The sequence below is a fragment of the Lissotriton helveticus genome, chromosome 3_2, assembly GCF_964261635.1.
Source record: "Lissotriton helveticus chromosome 3_2, aLisHel1.1, whole genome shotgun sequence".
Taxonomy (NCBI): Eukaryota; Metazoa; Chordata; class Amphibia; order Caudata; family Salamandridae; genus Lissotriton; species Lissotriton helveticus.
The window spans coordinates 156,934,444-156,954,704 of NC_136062.1; the positions used below are offsets into that span (position 1 = coordinate 156,934,444).

At 44.3% G+C, this 20,261-nt stretch overlaps 1 protein-coding gene across 3 annotated transcripts in view; it reads right to left on the reverse strand.

Annotated features, from left to right (window-relative positions):
* The window catches only part of SLC28A2 (solute carrier family 28 member 2), a 675,497-nt gene that overhangs the window by 159,484 nt on the left and 495,752 nt on the right, over nucleotides 1-20,261 (reverse strand). For all 3 annotated transcript variants that reach the window (XR_013609837.1, XM_078684949.1, XM_078684951.1), the window contains one exon: nucleotides 4,158-4,256. Coding sequence is in view for 2 of the 3 variants with exons in the window: in XM_078684949.1 (XP_078541075.1) it covers nucleotides 4,158-4,256 (99 nt within the window). In the remaining variant the exon portion in view is untranslated. The remainder of the gene's footprint in view (nucleotides 1-4,157; nucleotides 4,257-20,261) is intronic.

Sequence of the window (20,261 nt, forward strand, 5' to 3'; positions counted from 1 at the left end):
CGGATGCTTCCTTTACATGATGCCTTTCTACTGCGATGCACTGCCTGTCATTGTTTTTGGAACCAATAAAACAAATTTAAAGTTAAAAACCCTTGTGATGTGACAGGTCCAAAGCTTGTTTCCTGGAATATTGCCGGGCTTGTACACAATACAGTCTCTGAAGACTGTACAATTTTATTGAGCAGGCTGATATATTGTTTTTTCAAGAAACTTGGGTTACTGACGCAGTATTTCGTCAAGGATACGTAAACTTTGCAAAAGCTGCGGGAATAGGACAGCGTGGCAAACCCAAGGGAGGATTGACCACTTGGGTCAGACAGAGTGAGCAATACTCTGCTGAGGAGCTCCATATTGATTCCAGGGACATTCCTATAATCAGGTTATCTAGAGTAAGTGTCCGATATTTTACTCATTAATACTTATTCTCGAGGTTTGCAAGGGGGGAAAGCTTTCCCTACTGTTGCCTCTTTAGACATGTTTTTATTAGATCACAATGCTGATAACAATGTCAGAATAGCCGGTGATTTTAACTGTACATTCGAACCTCTGGACTTTTATGATGTAAACCTTGGCACTGAAGAGGATGCCCAGTGGTCCATCCGGCAGTTAGATATTCCTCAAATAAAAAAATGGTTTAGTGCAGCACTCCAATTAAAACTACTCTGCCTGGAACACGGGGTAAGGGCTGCTAATGGAAGATCGAATTCAGACAAAGCAGGCTTTCACACCTTTAGCAACGGACTATGCACTAGCAGAATAGATTATTTTTTTTGCTAAATAAGGAGTCTTGGTCCAACCTTGTAGACATGGAGGTCTGTGAAAGACCCAAGAGTGACCATAACCCCCTTTTGCTATCTTTATTACCCTCATCGGTAGTATGTGGATCTAGTCAGGCTCCACGCACTTATTATGTTGAGGCCCAATTGACCAATGACACCAGATGTGTCAAGTGGGCAAACGTGTTCAAAAGCAAAGAGCACTTGGATGAGATGAGTAGTCTGTTAGTTAATGCTTTAGGTGTGTTACAGTCCTGTGGTACGCAGGGGGAGCTAAATGCCAAAATTGAACAGGTCCATGAGGAATTGTTTTTAAAGCTTAAAAGCTATTTTACTAAGAAAAGTAAGAAACCCCGTCGCCAACCAGACCTCAAACCTGCAGCCTGGTATGGCACTTCCTGTCATCAGGCATATAGAATTCTTGTGGCAGCAATTAGATCTAAGGATGGGGACGTAATTCGCAAGGCTAGGGCCGAATATAAGAGTGTGCAGTATCGTGCTAAAAGGGTTTGGGACGAACTGCACTGGGCGGATTTGTTGGAAGCATCCCTAGGGAGGAACATGAGTGCGTTTTGGCACTTGGTGAGATGGGGTAGTGGGGTCCCTAACAATGTCCCTCAAAACCATGTGGAGCCCGATAGGTGGGTCTCCCATTTTAAAGCACAGTTTTCATGCACGGATGCTAACTTCGATTTTCAAGTCACTCCAGATCCGGCCTCTAGCCTACATTTTACCAAGAAAGAGGTGGAAAATGCACTTCAGCTAGTACCAAGAGGTAGGGCACCTGGGCCCGATTGCATCCCCGCCGACCTGTTCCTTCACGATTTACCGAATTGGGCGTCATATATCCAGCTTCTAGCAAATGCAGTTGCTAGTGGAGCACCTATGCCAAGCACGTGGGCTGGAGCAGAAATGTTAGCCATTTTCAAAAAAGGGGATCGCACTATACCAGGGAATTACAGGCCCATAAGCCTAATCGATTGTATACAAAAGGTTCTGGAAAGAATGGTATTAAGCAGAATCAAGTCATGGTTGAAGGAATGCAACATCCTGTCCCACCTACAGGCGGGTTTCCGGTCATGTACAAGTACGATAGACCAGGTGTTGCGATTTATACTTGTCTACTGGCGCATCGTGGTTATAGGAGGAGGCACTTTATATGCTGCCTTTGTCGATCTGAAGTCGGCCTTCAATCTCGTCCCCGAGCCAAGATGTGGCATTCTTTCTCACAGTTGGGCATGCCATCTGAGATTCTGGCACTTTGGTCATTACATACCGCAAGCTACGCACAGGTGAGATGGGATGCACAAGGAAGTATCACCCGCAAGTTTTCAGTTGAGAAGGGGGTTAGGCAGGGGTGCGTTTTAGCACCCACCCTCTTCTCTATGTATGTAAACGGGGTGGTGAATTATTTTAACAACTTTCACACCGATGCACCTTCCATAGCAGGGAGTAGGATTCGTTTACTCATGTTTGCCGAAGACACCCTCATCCTGTCAAAAACAAGAAAGGGCCTCCAAAGTGCCCTTTCCAGATTTGAGGAGTTTTGTGAGGACCATGAACTAATTGTTAACGTGGAGAAAACTAATTACATGGTCCTGCACAAACACAACTCGATTGTCGGTAGAGTTGAAATGAAGGATGGTACATTGGAACAAACCGACATTTTTTTTTATCTGGGGGTTCATATTGATAGAAAAGTGAGCTGGAAACCTCAAGTGCTCACAGTTAAGCACGCCCAATTGTCGGGTTTATTGATCATGGAGCACAGATCTTCTTACACAAAACCCATTGCTCTTGTTCTCCAAATTTACCACACTAAAATTGGTGCCTCAATCCTGTATGGGGCAGAGCTGCGGGGCTACGCTAATTTGGATTTCTGGTCCTAGCGCAAAACAAGTTCTTGCGGTCCTTAATTGGCCTCCCACAGTCCACCCCGTTACTACCACTACATCTGGATCTGGGCTGCCACTCCATAAGGGATGTGGCACAATATAGGCCAGTTGCGTATTGGAGGAGGATTTGGGTACCTCCCGAGGTAAAACACTTCGCACTGGCACTAAAAGATGTTAAGGAGGCGGATGTCTCTAATAAAATTTCATGGCTAAACTGTGTAAAGAATACACTTAGTGAGATGGGGATGAGTGGCTTATGGACTACCCCGGGTGACAATGTTTTTCCATCTAAAGCAGAGTTTAAGGTAGCATACTGGGACATGGTTGTAACTAGGCGCTTTGCGGCCCTTACTGCTCCTTCTCTGCCTAGAGCATTTCTTGGTTTAAAACATCAAGCAAACTATGAAAGCTATTGGGACCTAATCACCACCCATAAAGACAGAAAACTATACCACCAGTTTAGGGTGGGGTCTCTCCCAACTAAGGTATTTACGAAGAAATGGAGTAGCACGACCACTAGTGTATGCCCCCATTGTCCAGACGCGCAAGAGACAGTGATACATATTTTCATTGATTGCCCAGCCTATCGAAAACCTAGGCTTAGATGGTTGAAACCCGTATGTTCTAACATGGGAACCAGGTCCAACAATGGGGCTCTTAGGATTTTAAATACATCAATGGAAGAGTCTATTGTGGTCGCTGTCGCTAAGTTTTTGGCATGGGTGTGGGTAATTCGCTCGAAAACTAGTAGCTAAAAGTAGATGTCTAGATTTACTTGCACCTGCACTTTGCACGTTGCACTTTATATTATTGGTATTGTGCACCACTAAAGCTGTAACTCCCAAGTGTTGACCGATGAAACTTGAAATTACAATTGTTTATCCGGCTGGGGTCTTCTTTTTTATAAGTTTTAACGTAGTATTTGTATAATTTTTATCCTTTTATATCAGTTGTTCGCATATTTATGAACTGACTGAATAACTGTGTTGTACGCATGTTTTGAAATATTAGAGTTGTTTTTTAACTTCACGGCTACATATGTAATGTACCAACTTTTGTGATTTTTAACATCGAAATAAAGTTAATGAACGAACTAAGGCAAACATGAAAGGCCTTAGAGTAATGCAATTACCAGTAAATAATAGATGAATTACATAAGGTCGCATTTTTTTTCCATTTATATTTTTTAGGCACCGGAAGATTAAGTGATTTGCCTAGAATCAGAGGATGTTGAGCCGACGTCAGGAATCGAACCTGGTTCCCCATTTCCAAAGTCGGTCGCGCAGAACCCTAGGTCAGATGTTATGTCAAGCATTAGTAGAATATATATAGTATAAGACAATTAGCTGTCTCCCAAATTAACGTGGCCATGTTGCGTCTGAGATTCGGTTGTACAATGACTGTGGTTAAACAGATGGACTGTATCATCCATCAAATGAGGAGCTGAAGCAAAGGTGTGTTCAATATTGATAAACAATAAACATACCTGCAATGCAAGCATTGACGAACGAGACGCACGCCCCAGTCATGAGTGCGCGGAGCACAATTCTCGCAAAATCTCCTTTTCGTTTAGGAGCCATGCATGCTGAAAAAGATGGAAAAGATGAAACATTAAACAGCTGTCTGCAGCAGAAAACCAAACCCTGCGCTTTACTGTGTGCAGAACAACGTTCTACTAAGGGACTCTTCCCGCTATTTACGCAATCTAGGTCTCTGTATTCTGTGGATCACTCCGCCTTTTACCATCGTTAATGTGTTCATCTGTAAAGTGCGTTGTAGGGACTCTACTCTGTTACTAAATGCTCTACAACGCATACAGGCAACTATTCTGCAAGCAGAATTGATGAGATATGAGAGGGAGACCTCGATGTGGCCTTTGGAAGAAGGATGCTTTACTCTGACTTGACCAAGATACCCCCACCGGCCACCTGATGAGCATTACATGCCAGGGCCAGAGGTTGGCGCCCCATCATGTCAGGTTCAGTGGCCTCCTGTCTCCTCTTCATAGGATTCAGGGATTCCGCATGTCGGTGACAGCAGTGGATTACTTTTGGATTTCCTAGAGCTTGGTGCTTCTGGTAGGCGCTAGTTTCTCACATGGATATCAGCACGGTATGCTTGCACTGCCACGTCGATCAGATTGCCAACACCCTCTAGGAACTTTCCAGCATCCCACGTCGATGACTGCCACCACCCTCTAGGCACATTCCAGCCTCCAACGTTGATGACTGCCAACACCCTCTAGGAACTTTCCAGACTCCAACGTTGATGACTGCCAACACCCTCTAGGAACTTTCCAGCCTCCCACCTCGATGACTGCCACAACCCTCTAGGCACATTCCAGCCTCCAACGTCGATGACTGCCAACACCCTCTAGGAACTTTGCAGCCTCCCACGTTGATGACTGCCAACACCCTCTAGGAACTTTCCAGCCTCCCACGTCGATGACTGCCAACACCCTCTAGGAATTTTCCAGCATCCCACGTCGATGACTGCCACCCTCTAGGCAGTTTCCAGCCTCGTACGTCGATGACTGCCACCACCCTCTAGGCACTTCCCTCCCACGTAGATGAATGCCACCACCCTCTAGGCAATTTCCAGCCTTGCACGTCGATGACTGCCACCACCCTCTAGGCACTTTCTAGCCTCCCACGTCGATGACTGCCACCACCCTCTAGGCACTTTCCAGCTTCCCACGTTGATGACTGCCACCACCCTCTAGGCACTTTCCAGCCTCCCACGTCGATGACTGCCACCACCCTCTAGGCACTTTCCAGCCTCCCACGTCGATGACTGCCAACACCCTCTAGGAACTTTCCAGCATCCCAGGTCGATGACTGCCACCCTCTAGGCAGTTTCCAGCCTTGCACATCGATGACTGCCACCACCCTCTAGGCACTTTCCTCCTACGTCAATGACTGCCTGCCATCACCCTCTAGGCACTTTCCTCCCACGTCGATGAATGCCACCACCCTCTAGGCAGTTTCGAGCCTCGCACGTCGATGACTTCCACCACCCTCTAGGCACTTTCCCGCCTACCACGTCGATGACTGCCACCACCCTCTAGGCACTTTCCAGCCTCCCACGTCGATGTCTGCCACCACCCTCTAGGCACTTTCCTCCCACGTCAATGACTGCCTGCCATCACCCTCTAGGCACTTTCCTCCCACGTCGATGACTGCCACCACCCTCTAGGCACTTTCCAGCCTACCACGTTGATGACTGCCACCACCCTCTAGGCACTTTCCAGCCTCCCACGTCAATGTCTGCCACCACCCTCTAGGCACTTTCCTCCCACGTCAATGACTGCCTGCCATCACCCTCTAGGCACTTTCCTCCCACGTCAATGTCTGCCACCACCCTCTAGGCACTTTCCTCCCACGTCAATGACTGCCTGCCATCACCCTCTAGGCACTTTCCTCCCACGTCGATGACTGCCAACACCCTCTAGGAACTTTCCAGCCTCCCACGTCGATGACTGCCAACACCCTCTAGGAACTTTCCAGCATCCCACGTCGATGACTGCCACCCTCTAGGCAGTTTCCAGCCTCGCACGTCGATGACTGCCACCACCCTCTAGGCACTTTCCTCCCACGTAGATGAATGCCACCACCCTCTAGGCACTTTCCAGCCTTGCACATCGATGACTGCCACCACCCTCTAGGCACTTTCCAGCCTCCCACGTCGATGACTGCCACCACCCTCTAGGCACTTTCCAGCTTCCCACGTCGATGACTGCCACCACCCTCTAGGCACATTCCAGCCTCCAACGTCGATGACTGCCACCACCCTCTAGGCACTTTCCAGCCTCCCACGTCGATGACTGCCAACACCCTCTAGGAACTTTCCAGCATCCCACATCGATGACTGCCACCCTCTAGGCAGTTTCCAGCCTTGCACATCGATGACTGCCACCACCCTCTAGGCACTTTCCTCCCGCGTCTTTTTTTTTTTTTTTATTGGAGTTTATGGTGTAATAAAAAAAATACATAAGTACATAACCATAAGCAAGGTTTAAGAACATCTGATACATATGTAAACCATTAAAGAACACAATATTTCATTTGGGGGGTAAAAAAAAAAAAAAAAAAAAATTATATAAAGATCTGTCAATAAATATAGCAATACAGTACATTACATTTCAATTTCTTATTCTATCGTCCATCCATTTCTTAACCGGGGCCCATAATCGTCTTCCCATTTCTCGTTTTTTAACACCTTTAAATTCATAGAGGCCAGACTCAATATTGTAAATGGCCAAGAATCTGGACATCCACATCTGAAAAGACGGGGCCGTTACATCCTTCCAACCGGCTGAAATCATGATTCTAAGCACGGCGACCGACATAAAAACCAAAGCAGCCTCGTCATCTGTTAAAACCAATTTAGAGTCTGAGCCAAATAACATTAGTGTTGGGGATAGATCGATCTTATGACCTAGCAGCCCCTCCCAGAATTTTGTTATTCCATCCAGGGCGGGGGTCAATCGTTCACAACTAAAGAACATATGTAATAGGTCAGCTTGTCTCTTATTGCATCTCGGGCAGCAATCATCATTCCTAACACCCCAAGCAAATAATTTAGCCGGTGTATGGTACAGATTAAAGACTGTTTTAAAATGTTGTGCTCGTAAGTTGGACGCCCGAAAAATCTTTTTATTCAAGCTTAATGCTAGGTCCAAATCTACATCTGGGTTTCCCAATTTAGTTGCCCAATCACTTTCTACTTTTCCTACATCGTCCTGTAATCTGGACACCAGCATGTTGTAAATATCTTTTATCTTCCTACACCTTCTTCTCATACCCTCAACCACAGGAAAGTCTACGAGGGTTTTGAGCTTTGGTCTACAAGCCTGTAAGATATTGGAGATTTGCCCATATATAAGCCATTGATTTGCGGGGAGTCCGTATCTCCTTTGCATGTCCTCAAACCCTCTTATCCTATCTCCTACCATTAGGTCTCCAATAGTCTTAACCCCTAAATTCCTCCAGACTCGTAGGATCCCGTCATTGCTTAAGTGAGGAAAAAGGCTAGAATTAACCAAGAGGAGAGAAGGGTTGACTTTTGGGATATGAAAATTTTTTAGAATCGATTTCCATACTTGCCATGCACCCAGCAGAATCTTAAATCGTGCCTTTCTATAAAACCTATAATCCAGTTCCGTCAGCAATAATCCCGTAGCTTTCTCCCCCATTAGTAGATTAAAGATGGGAGGGGGACCCTGGTTGTCTGTAATAGTCGCATCAGTGTCGCATTGGAACAGGATTGACATCTGGGTTAGGAGACAGGTCCAGTGATACAATCTCAGGTTCGGAAGTGCCATCCCACCCCTTTCCCACGGAAGCGACATAAGGTTCGTTGAACGTCTAACCTTGCCGTATTGCCATATAAACTTGATAAAGACAGATTCTAATTGCTTCAGAATTTTTTCTCCTCAATATATAGGGGAATGGCTCTAAATAGATATAGCACCCTTGGAAACATCGCCATTTTTACAGCGTTTACTCTCCCGACCAGCGAAAGATGAAGGGCATCCATCCTTTTCAGTTCTAGCTCTGTGGATTTAATAAGGGGTAGGTAATTCTCTTCCACTATCTTACCCACTGTAGCATTTATCTTAACCCCTAAATATAAAGCAGAATCAACATGCCTTGGGTCGGGTCTTGGAATGTTTCTAGAGCAGATTATCTGGGTTTTGGATTCATTCAGAAGATATCCAGAACCTTGACCAAAAAGTTTAGCCAGCTGTACCAGTTCTGCGAGTGCCTGCTGTGGGTCTGTTGTGATAACCGCTAAGTCATCAGCGTAGGCTAAGATCTTATTTTCATAACTATTGTAAATCACAGGAGATATTCTAGGGCATTCTAAAATCTTCTGAATGAGCGGATCAATGTATAGAGCGAATAGTATGAGGGAGCAGGGACAACCCTGCCGTGTCCCTCTACTTATCTTAAACTTGTCTGATTTCACTCCCATTATCGTAATTGTCGCTTCTGGGTCTATATACATAGCTTTAATAGCCCTAATAATATTTGGACCAAAACCCCTCCTGGCCAAAATGCTCCAGAGGAAGCTCCACTCCACCCGATCAAAAGCTTTTTCTGCGTCAAGCAGGATCATGGCCATCCCTCCCCCCACTACTTCCTGGGCATCAAACAGAGTTATTGCTCTAGATATATGATCTGTCGTACCACGCCCAGGAACAAAACCATGTTGCCATGGAGAGACAAGATCGCCTATGATCCTGCCCAACCTCTTCGCCCAGATCCGTGAATATAACTTGGTATCGGCATTTATTAAAGATATAGGTAGATATGACCCCGGTTTCTCTGCTGGTTTGCCTTTCTTGTGGAAGACTATAATGTTAGTTTCCTTCCATGAATCGGGGACCACCCCAGTGTACAATATCCCATTAAAAAGATCTACTAAAAGAGGAGCGATCTCTTTTTCAATAGCTTTATAAACCTCCGAGGGGAGACCATCAGGACCAGATGCTTTCCCTGGCGCTAATTCTCGCAGGGCAGATAAGACTTCCTCAGACGTAATATCTTTATCGAGTGCTTTTCTTGTTGTATTATCCAAACACGGTCCTCTGTCAATACACCTATCCTCCAGATCATTATTGAAAGAGTCGTTCTCATATAGTTCCTGATAGTATTTTTTAAATACTTTCCTCCCACGTCAATGACTGCCTGCCATCACCCTCTAGGCACTTTCCTCCCACGTCGATGAATGCCACCACCCTCTAGGCAGTTTCGAGCCTCGCACGTCGATGACTGCCACCACCCTCTAGGCACTTTCCCGCCTACCACGTCGATGACTGCCACCACCCTCTAGGCACTTTCCAGCCTCCCACGTCGATGTCTGCCACCACCCTCTAGGCACTTTCCTCCCACTTCAATGACTGCCTGCCATCACCCTCTAGGCACTTTCCTCCCACGTCGATGACTGCCACCACCCTCTAGGCACTTTCCAGCCTACCACGTCGATGACTGCCACCACCCTCTAGGCACTTTCCAGCCTCCCACGTCAATGTCTGCCACCACCCTCTAGGCACTTTCCTCCCACGTCCATGACTGCCTGCCATCACCCTCTAGGCACTTTCCTCCCACGTCGATGACTGCCACCACCCTCTAGGCACTTTCCATCCTACCACGTCGATGACTGCCAACACCCTCTAGGCACTTTCCAGCCTCCCACGTCGATGTCTGCCACCACCCTCTAGGCACTTTCCAGCCTCCCACGTCGATGACTGCCACCACCCTCTAGGCACTTTCCAGCCTCCCACGTCGATGTCTGCCACCACCCTCTAGGCACTTTCCAGCCTACCACGTCAATGACTACCACCACCCTCTAGGCACTTTCCAGCCTCCCACGTCGATGTCTGCCACCACCCTCTAGGCACTTTCCAACCTCCCACGTCGATGTCTACCACCACCCTCTAGGCACTTTCCAGCCTCCCACGTTGATGACTGCCACCACCCTCTAGGCACTTTCCAGCCTCCCACGTCGATGACTGCCACCACCCTCTGGGCACTTTCCAGCCTCCCACGTCGATGTCTGCCACCACCCTCTAGGCACTTTCCAGCCTACCACGTCGATGACTGCCACCACCCTCTAGGCACTTTCAAGCCTCCCACGTCGATGTTGCCACCACCCTCTAGGCACTTTCCAAACTCCCACATCGATGTCTAACACCACCCTCTAGGCACATTCCAGCCTCCCACGTCGATGACTGCCACCACCCTCTAGGCACTTTCCAGCCTCCCACTTCGATGACTGCCACAACCCTCTAGGCACTTTCCAGCCTCCCTCGTCGATGACTGCCACCACCCTCTAGGCACTTTCCATCCTCCCACGTCGATGTCTGCCAGTGCCACCACCCTCTAGGCACTGTCCAGCCTCCCACGTCGATGACTGCCACCACCCTCTAGGCACTTTCCTCCCACGTCGATGACTGCCTGCCACCACCCTCTACGCACTTTCCTCCCACATCGAGGAATGCCACCACCCTCTAGGCACATTCCAGCATCCCACGTCGATGACGGCCACCACCCTCTAGGCACTTTCCAGCCTCCCACATCAATGACTGCCACCACCTTCTAGGCACTTTTCAGCATCCCCCGTCGATGACTGCCACCACCTTCTAGGCACTTTCCAGCCTCCCACGTTGATGACTGCCACCACCCTCCAGCACTTTCCAGCCTCCCACGTCGATGACTGCCATCACCCTCTAGGCACTTTCCAGCCTCCCACGTTTATGCCTGCCACCACCCTCTAGGCACTTTCCATCATCCCACGTCGATGACTGCCACCACCTTCTAGGCACTTCCACGTCGATGACTGCCACCACCCTCTAGGCACTTTCCAGCCTCCCCGAATTACCACCACCAGTGGGCATCAGAGGGGCATGGTACTGATGTTTATGTCTGGGAGCACGCAGTACTTATGTCCCTGATGAAGGCCTAAGCGATTAAGTAGACGCATTCACATAATACAAATTGATTAAATAAAGTGTAAATAAATATATCTAAGAGCTGCACTGCATGAAGATTGCATAAGAAGCATTTTCCAAAACTGCTAGCTAATTTCGTCCTTACATGTGTTATCTGAAGTGCACTGCAAATAAACTGAAAAATAAAACTTACCCAAGTGACTGTATGTTGTGAGATTTAACGTGTCTACAGATATTATCTATTGAGAGGGACGGGGTCGACCACAGAATATTCATTGGGTCGGGAGACTGTTTTTAACTTCCGTTTCGTTGAGCTGGAAGCCGAGACCACTGAGTGCAACCCGTGTGAAACGTGGTCTCTTTTTCTCAGGCCAAATGCCAATCTTTATCCTCCAGTGTGTGGCTTTTGAAGTTGAACCTTCATTTTTTCATGACTACATATCCGAAACGGTAGAGAGACAAAATATCAAAATTAAAATATCGATATACAATAATATCGATGTTTTAATTTCGATGGTATAGAATATCGATGTGCAAAATATCGACAGACAGAATATCGTTTCGATGGTATAGAATATCGATGTGCAAAATATCGACAGACAGAATATCGTTTTTAAGGTATGTATGTTACTAATATCGAAATTTACTAATATCTAAATTTTGTTTAGTGTTATGTATTTTATTATGTTGTTTATATGTTTGTTAAATAGGTTTTGTAATGTATGTTTGAAAATTAGTAATTTTGTTTACATTTTGCGTTTTAGTATCAGAGCGGGTTGTGGGTTTATAGGGGAATAGGGTGGGAAGTAATTTAATAATAATTAATTAATTAATATACTTTTGTAAATATTTGTAATTAATCATTAATTGGTAATTAATGAATATTAATTAGTTAATTAAATTAATTAGAGTTAATTTGGTAATACATTTAAATTGTAGTTATAATTAATTAATATTTAATTGGTAATTAATTAATATTAATTAGTTAATTACATTAATTAGAGTTAATGTGCTAATATATTTAAATTTGTGTTGATGTTAATTAATAATTAATTGGTCATTAACTAATATTAATTAGTTAATTAAATTAATTAGAGTTAATTTGCTAATATATTGAATGTTTTGCTATTGTTAATTAATTGGAAATTAAATAATATTAATTAGGTAATTAAATTAATTAGAGTTAATGTGCTAATACGTTTAATTTTTTGTTATTGTTTATTAATAAATAATTGGTAATTAATAAATATTAAGTGATTAAATGATGTGATTTATTTATGTGTAGTGGGTTGTGTGTTTATAGGGGAATAGGTTGTGATATAATTAAATGTAATTAATTAAAGAGATTGTATTTATTTATTGGTATTTATTGTTAATTAATTGGTAATTAATATGTGTTAATTAGTTCATTTATAATTACATCAATTTAATAATATTAATTGTTATTGATTGATTAATTGAAATTTATATTAATTGTGTTTTTTTGTATGTGTAGTGTGTTGTGTGTTAAAGGGGGAGTAGTATGGGAAGCAATTTTTACCCCCATGCTATCCAATGCTTTCCATACTGTTGGACGCTCTGGAGGGGGAATAGTAATTTAAACCCCTACGCTATCCAACGCTTTCCCTACTGTTGCACCCTCTGGAGTGGGAATAGTAATTTTTACCCCTACGCTATCCAACGCTTTCCCTACTGTTGCACCCTCTGGAGTGGGAATAGTAATTTTTACCCCTACGCTATCCACGCTTTCCTTACTGTTGCACTCTCTGGAGTGGGAATAGTAATTTTTACCCCTACGCTATCCAACGCTTTCCCTACTGTTGCACACTCTGGAGTGGGAATAGTAATTTTTACCCCTACGCTATCTAACGCTTTCCCTACTGTTGCACACTTTGGAGTGCGAATAGTAATTTTTACCCCTACGCTATCCAAAGATTTCCCTACTGCTGCACTCTCTGGAGTGTGAATAGTAATATTTACCCTTCCGCTATCCAACACTTTCCCTACTGTTGCACCCTCTGGAGTGGGAATAGTAATTTTTACTCCTACGCAATCCAACGCTTTCCCTACTGTTGCACACTTTGGAGTGGGAATAGTAATTTTTACCCCTACGCTATCCAACGCTTTCCCTACTGTTGCACCCTCTGGAGTGGGAATAGTAATTTTTACCCCTACGCTATCCAACGCTTTCCCTACTGTTGCACCCTCTGGAGTGGGAATAGTCATTTTTACCCCTACGCTATCCAACGCTTTCCCTACTGTTGCACCCTCTGGAGTGGGAATAGTAATTTAAACCTCTACGCTATCCAACGCTTTCCCTACTGTTGCACCCTCTGGAGTGGGAATAGTAATTTTTACCCCTACGCTATCCAACGCTTTCTCTACTGTTGCACCCTCTAGAGTGGGAATAGTAATTTTTACCCCTACGCTATCCAACGCTTTCCCTACTGTTGCACTCTTTGGAGTGGGAATAGTAATTTTTACCCCTACGCTATCCAACGCTTTTCCTACTGTTGCAATATGTGGAGTAAGTATATATATTAATTTATATGTAGAGTTTTTAATTTATTTTAATTGTATATGTATTAGTTATAATTTTTAAAATATGTTTTAATGATTTTATTTAATATTTGTAAAATTATATGTATTTTAAATTATTTTTACATTATAATTAATACATTTTAAAAAACGATATTTTTGATTTCGATATTTTTGTACTACGATATTATTTTTTTGATATTTTTGTACTTACCTTTATGAAGATATAACTCCGATATTTTTGATGTCGATATTTTTGTGTCGATATTTGTGTATGTAGATATTATGTCTGTCGATATTATGTCATAGATCCATTTGAAACGAGTTATGTGGTTAATGGAAGGTTAGGATTTATCACAACCCTCAACTTCTATTGCTTTAAGCCTCTGCAAGATAATTAGTAACCCGTTTTTTGGCTAGTGCAGCAGCAGAATGATGCAGTACACAACCCAATGCTTTGCACGTGTTCTAGTCACATTGTTATTTACTTACATTGTCTATAAAAGCTCCTAAATCCCAGACCCTGGTACCTGGCTGTGTGTGTCCACTATCTTCCAGGCACTGGTCTTGCTTATTGTCCATCTATGGAAGAAATGCAATATGAAGCATTCCATTGAAGGCAAACCAGTCCTAATGGTGGACCTTATGTCACCACACCAAGTCTGAAGGCAACTGAAGACATTGGCTCAGTCCTCATTGGTCTTCAATTACTTACAGAAAACAGGAAGCCCCCTCTGTGCTATGGGGGATGTTCCTGCCACTCCCCCTAACTGCTCAACAGTTGGTTGGTCACTAGTGTCAAGTATCACCAAAAGAACACTCTCGCCTTCTGACAGCTCTCCGTAGCAGATCATCCCAAACCATGACTGCCAAAGATTACGAGTTCAAAGTTCATGAGTTCCCCTGGACATACGGTGACACTCATTTTAGGTCTTAGCTACAACTTTGTTTAGCTTTTTATGTCTTGTCTGGAATTGGCAGACTTGCATTATTATTATTATACGTAATTTTTAAAGCACATGTGTACCTGAAAAATATTCCCCATTGGCCATTAACTGCTGGGCAAATTGGGTTATATCAGAGTTCTTTTCATCAGTGGGGTTATTTCTGCTTGTTTTAGATCTGTAAGCAAAGCACTACAGGTTCCGCATTTCATGCATGAGATGCTCATCCAGTCCAGTTTTTTCATTGCATTCTGGCTCTCGTTGCCTTATTTACCATTATAAATTTAGGAGTACCAGAATGGAAAAACATGCAACAAAAAACTGGCCTGGCTGAGCAACTCATGCATGCAATCGGGAAGCATCATAGCTAGGCTTTCCTGTTTTCAGTTTCTATTTTTGGTAAATTCTGGTGGGGTTTTTTCAGTGTTTTCAATATCTTAAAAAACAGTTGTTTTCAGTGGTTACACATTTTCGCGCCACTAAAAACAACAGAAAAAGTGTTTTTCCGGTGTTTATGGAACGTTTTGTTTGTATTATTGCTTGCTTTCTGCACTGAAAGAACATGGTATATAAACAGTGTACATATAATGTATATGAGGTAAAAATAGATTTTTGCAAATTAATCTTATTGTAGTACACCATACAATACTTCTTCAGTGAATCTTTGGGTCATGTGCACTCGCTCTTTCCTTCCCACGTAAACTTCTGTGAAAAGGCCCTCTCAGCATTCATAGCCCCTTGGGATGAGAACCATCAGCTAAGGGACACAGTTGGGATGACTCTGTCTTTGATGCCACATAAAGCACAAAATGATAAATATTTGCGTTTTAGTTCCTGTGCATAAGAAAACAGTGCACCAAAATGGACTAAAATGTCAATAGCATCTCTAATTAACTCTGAAGACTGTGAAGATGCTTTCAGCATACCATCTAACAAGTGGCAAGGATCTCCTGCAGGGACTCACTTCAGCTCGGGTATCAATTTGACAGGTCATCACACAACTTTTTTATATACATAGCTGAATCACTGCAAATAGAAACAATATCACTCCAATCTTTGTTGAACTTGGAAAGAACCTTTTTTGCAGAGCATTACAAGTGACACTGCGTTCCATGTTTTCCAAATGTCTGGTGTCATGTTTTCACCACTATCCCAGATGCTTAGTGATATATATAACTTGTCACTAAACCTTGCATTGAATGTTTAAAGCCTGAGGTGTTGGTAATTCACCTACTATCAATACTGACCCACTAGAAACTATGGGGCAGATTTATGATAACTGGCGCATCCCCAGGGATGCGCCAGTTATTTTGCGCCGCTGTTCCGCACCCATGATGCGCTGCATTTACAATGCGGCGCACCATGGGGCAAAAACTGCACAGATGCGTGACGCATCTGTGCCGTAAAGGTGGCGCATTGCTGGAGTTGCGTCGCAAGCGCGACGCAGCTCCAGCAAGGCTCGGGGGAGCCCCATCTTTACAATGCTGCGTCAAGACCTACGCCTGCTTCAAGCAGGCGCAGGGTTTTGACGCAGCATTGGCCTGAAAGTGACTGAGTGAAATCTTATAGATTTCACTCAGCCACTTTTGCGAGGCGCACCTGCCCCGGAACGCCCACCCTGCGCCGGAACGCCCAGAAGTGGCGCAGGGCTTTACAACGTGACGCATCTGCCTAGATGCGTCACATTGTAAATGGGTCGTAGGGATGCGCCACATTTACGCCGCAGTTGCGTGACGCAAACGTGGCGCATTCCCAACATAAATCTGCCCCTATGGTGTGATGTATTAAGGGGTTTTACCCATTCTCTCTGGGTAAATGTGATGACACATATTAGGAAAGATTTTTATGAAACCAGCCATTTTACCTATCAGTGAAAGAATCAGATGCAGCCAAAATATCAAATATGAGTTTGATATTTCCTGATTCTCTTCAGTTTATAAAATAATTAAACTACACCTAAAATATGAAACTAAACCCTGCATCTTTAGACCAAAGGCCACAAAACTGGAAAAAGTAAAAGGAAGAAGAAACAATATTTTAGTGGCATCCCTAAAGAACAAAACGCAAGCAGAATAATGTTGGCCAGTCTTTCTTACTGCTAGCTTGTTAAATTATATTGACCACTTCAGGAAGAAAAAAATGACTCTTTCACTCTCTTTTTCCTTTCTTTGATTGGCATTTAGTTTGTGGTTGTGCAGGTGTTTTTTCAGTGTTTATATGTTTTCACCGGTGAGGGCTATTTTTCTTTCAGTGGGGTTTTATCAGTTATTATAGGTTTAAACCTAAAACCCCACAGCCTAATCATAGCTAACGGAAGTGGATCTATTTTGGTGGTGTAGTATTCTGCAAGCGGTAGCAGGAGGTGGGAGCATTCTTGCTGCTACCAGTTCTGTGTACAGAAAACTTCTGTAAGTGCTCTCCCTGTTTCTTTCCATGTTCCACATATGATATCAGATCAACAATTTCACTTCACTATAAGGCCGAGTCTCTCCTGTGCATCCAGACATGGACCTTTATTCAAGTCGAGGCATCTTCTTACTGGAATGAATGAGTTAGGTTCTTTACAATTAGAGGTCTTTTATTACTTAAGAGTCAGACGTATATCAAATTCCGTAGTTAATGCTAGTGGGAAGAGTAGATTTCTAAAAGGGGCCTGATTTTGATAGTCAGAGAGCACGACCGAGCATATTTCAGAGTATTTGCTGTAATGAGCAAATACAATTGAAGATGCAGAATGAAATGAAAATTAGGTTTATAAAGAGCTTGAATGCCGCGGCGTCTTGGCGCTGAAACAATGAGAGAGTGGTGCACTGTGAGTTGCTGTAACTGATTTAAGAGGGAAACAGCCAGGATTTAAGTGATTTCCTAAAAAGCTGCAGGTTTGGTTGCAGCCTCATGGTGGTTGGCATCTTATTCCATAACGCGGAAGCACTATAGTAAAAGCTCCTGCCCCCCATCTAGCTCTGCAGAATTTGGGAGTTTGAACAAGACTCCATTCGTTAATCTTAGTTTCCTCGTGGGCACATATCTTGGGAACAATTTCTGGATGTCCGCGGCTCAGCTGCCACAAAGTGCCTTATGGACCTGGCAGAGAGCCTTAAACTCCACTGGTTGCTGGATGGGAAGCCAGTGTAATGCTCTAATTCCATCTGAAGTAGAATGACCTTTACAATTATTTAAAAGCAGATGGGCAGCAGCGTTTTGTAGAGACTGTAATTTGGCCAGCTGGGTTTTACCAATGCCCAAGACCATTACAGTAGTCAATTCTAGATAGAAGATGAGATACCACCACCGTTTTCCGGAGTTCTTGAGAGGTAAAAAGGAAAATCTTTTGTAGGGTCTTTAATAAGAAAAAGCAGAGAGATGCAAACGGTTAATCTAGCCTGCAAATTTGAATTCATTTTCCAAGATGATTCCTAAATTCCGAACCTTTGCTATAGGAAAGGGACACTCACCCGCCTCTATTGGCCACCAGGTTTGATTGCACACAGAGGGGCCCATACCAAATTCCATCACCTCAGTTTTCTCGGTATTGATCTTCAGGAAGTTTTGACCCATCCAACTCATAATATCGGTCAGACAGGAATGGAATCTGACAGCCGTGGCTTCTGGATATTTTGATACGGATATAATAAGTTGGGAATCATCTGAATAAGAGACCAGGGTGAAGCCATGCTCTCTAACGATTCTGACTAGTGGGGTGACATATTTGATAAAAAGGGTGGGCAATAGGGCCGAGCCCTGCGGCACCCCACACGGAAGATGGAAAGTGTCAGATTGCAGATGATCCCAGATTATACTCTGCTCTCTGGATGCTAGGAAGGAGGTGAAGAGGGCCAAAGCCATACCCTCAATCCCCAATGTCTTCAGTCGCTGCACTAACACTGTGTGATTCACAGTGTCAAATGCTGCTGATAGGTCTAGGAGGATGAGGATGGCCCGGCCCCCCTATCAACCTGACCACAAATGCCTTCTGTAGCCATTATCAGTGCCGACTCAGCAGAGTGTCAGGATCGAATGCCATGCTGTCTAGGATCTAACAGATTGTTAGGTTCAAGGAATTGAGTCAGTTCCATGTTTATTGATTTTTCCAAAACTTTGGCTGCTAATGGTAAACAAGAGATTGGACGGTAGTTCTTAACCTCAGTTTGGTCCAGGCTCTGGTTTTTTAAGGATCGGCCTGATACAAGCTTTTTTCCACGCACATGGAAAGCTCCCTGAGTCAACTAGTTTATTAAGGGAGGGGTTAAGTAGGTACTAATTGTGTACCTACTTAACCCCTGTAGAAGATGCTTATCTTGAACCTGAACAAATTACTTGAAATCACTTGTTTGAAAACAAACTTGAACAAATCACACATTCACCATCCATTCAGGACACAAGGGACCTTCTCGCTCAAAAGAATAAAGAGACCCAAATGGTAGGGTAGGCACAAGCCAGGGCTTGCGACCCAAAAGCCACATGGTCTCTTTTGCAGATTCTCCTCCAAATGCAAATCCCTGGCAACCAGCAGTTCAGACCTTGTGTGCCACAGATGCCATGCATCCCAGGCGCCTATGGCTCTCCTTAGAGGAAGTCTGCCTCAGAATGATGATGCTTGCAGGGTGGCATGGCCACAGATACTGACATTGGCTCTACTCACCACTGGGCCTCATAGAGCCAGTACTGGCTCCAGCAAAGAATGACACATGCTTCAGTCGAAATTATCCCTAATTCCATAACTTCTCTGTCTCTCTTGAAACAGACAATGGCACAGACTCGTGAATGGATTCCATAGCAGTGGCAGCTTGCAAAGGACGGGACGAGGGAGAGGCTGGGTGGGGGGGCAGTAAACTCGGACATACGACGGAAAGGAGAAAAGTAATTATTACGTTCCTTGGTTCCGTCGTGTGTTCGAGTTTGCTACCCTTCCACCCTGCCTCTCCCCTGCCCCATTCCAACGCCCTTCAGCACGCCCTATGCGAGCCGCCACTGTTCCATAGGTAAGATTCCCAAGACCAGACATGCTAATATCCATTCATTTGAGCATGGCTGCATCTAGCCAAACATTTCCTAATTCTTTGGGCCAGTCAGGTCAATAAAGTGTTTGGGTTTGGCCCAAATACAGCCTGGGCGGGCAGTGGCGTAGCAAGGTCGAGTGGAAAATTTCTTGTCAGCCCTGGCTTAAAAAAAGGGCAAAAATATGTGTTTAAAGCACAAATTTTTGCCATTTTGTCACCCCCCTCAGTGATCACACCCGGGGAGGCCTGCACCCACTGCACCCCCCTTCCTACGCCCCTGTGAGTGGGTTCAGAGACAGAGCCTTGCGTGATTCCATGTGCAGAACAAAAATATGCTTATGCTTCTCCATGTGTTTTGGAATGTTTAAAAATGTGTTTCTTTTTGCACAACTGTGCTTTTCTCTGCACCTTGGTCCATCCATGGAATGACACTTTGTGCATCACTAGTTTGCACTGAGTACACGGAGGTAATGAGGGCACATGTAGATATAAATACGACAGTAACAATAAGGGAGCAGACTTCAGGGGATAATAAATCCCAGGAACTGACCAGACTCGGAGACTCTTTCGTTCAGTTCTGCTATGGGATTAGTATATTAGTATAGTTATAAAAAAATTTAAAAAAATATATCAAGCTCCGAAACGCGTCAAGG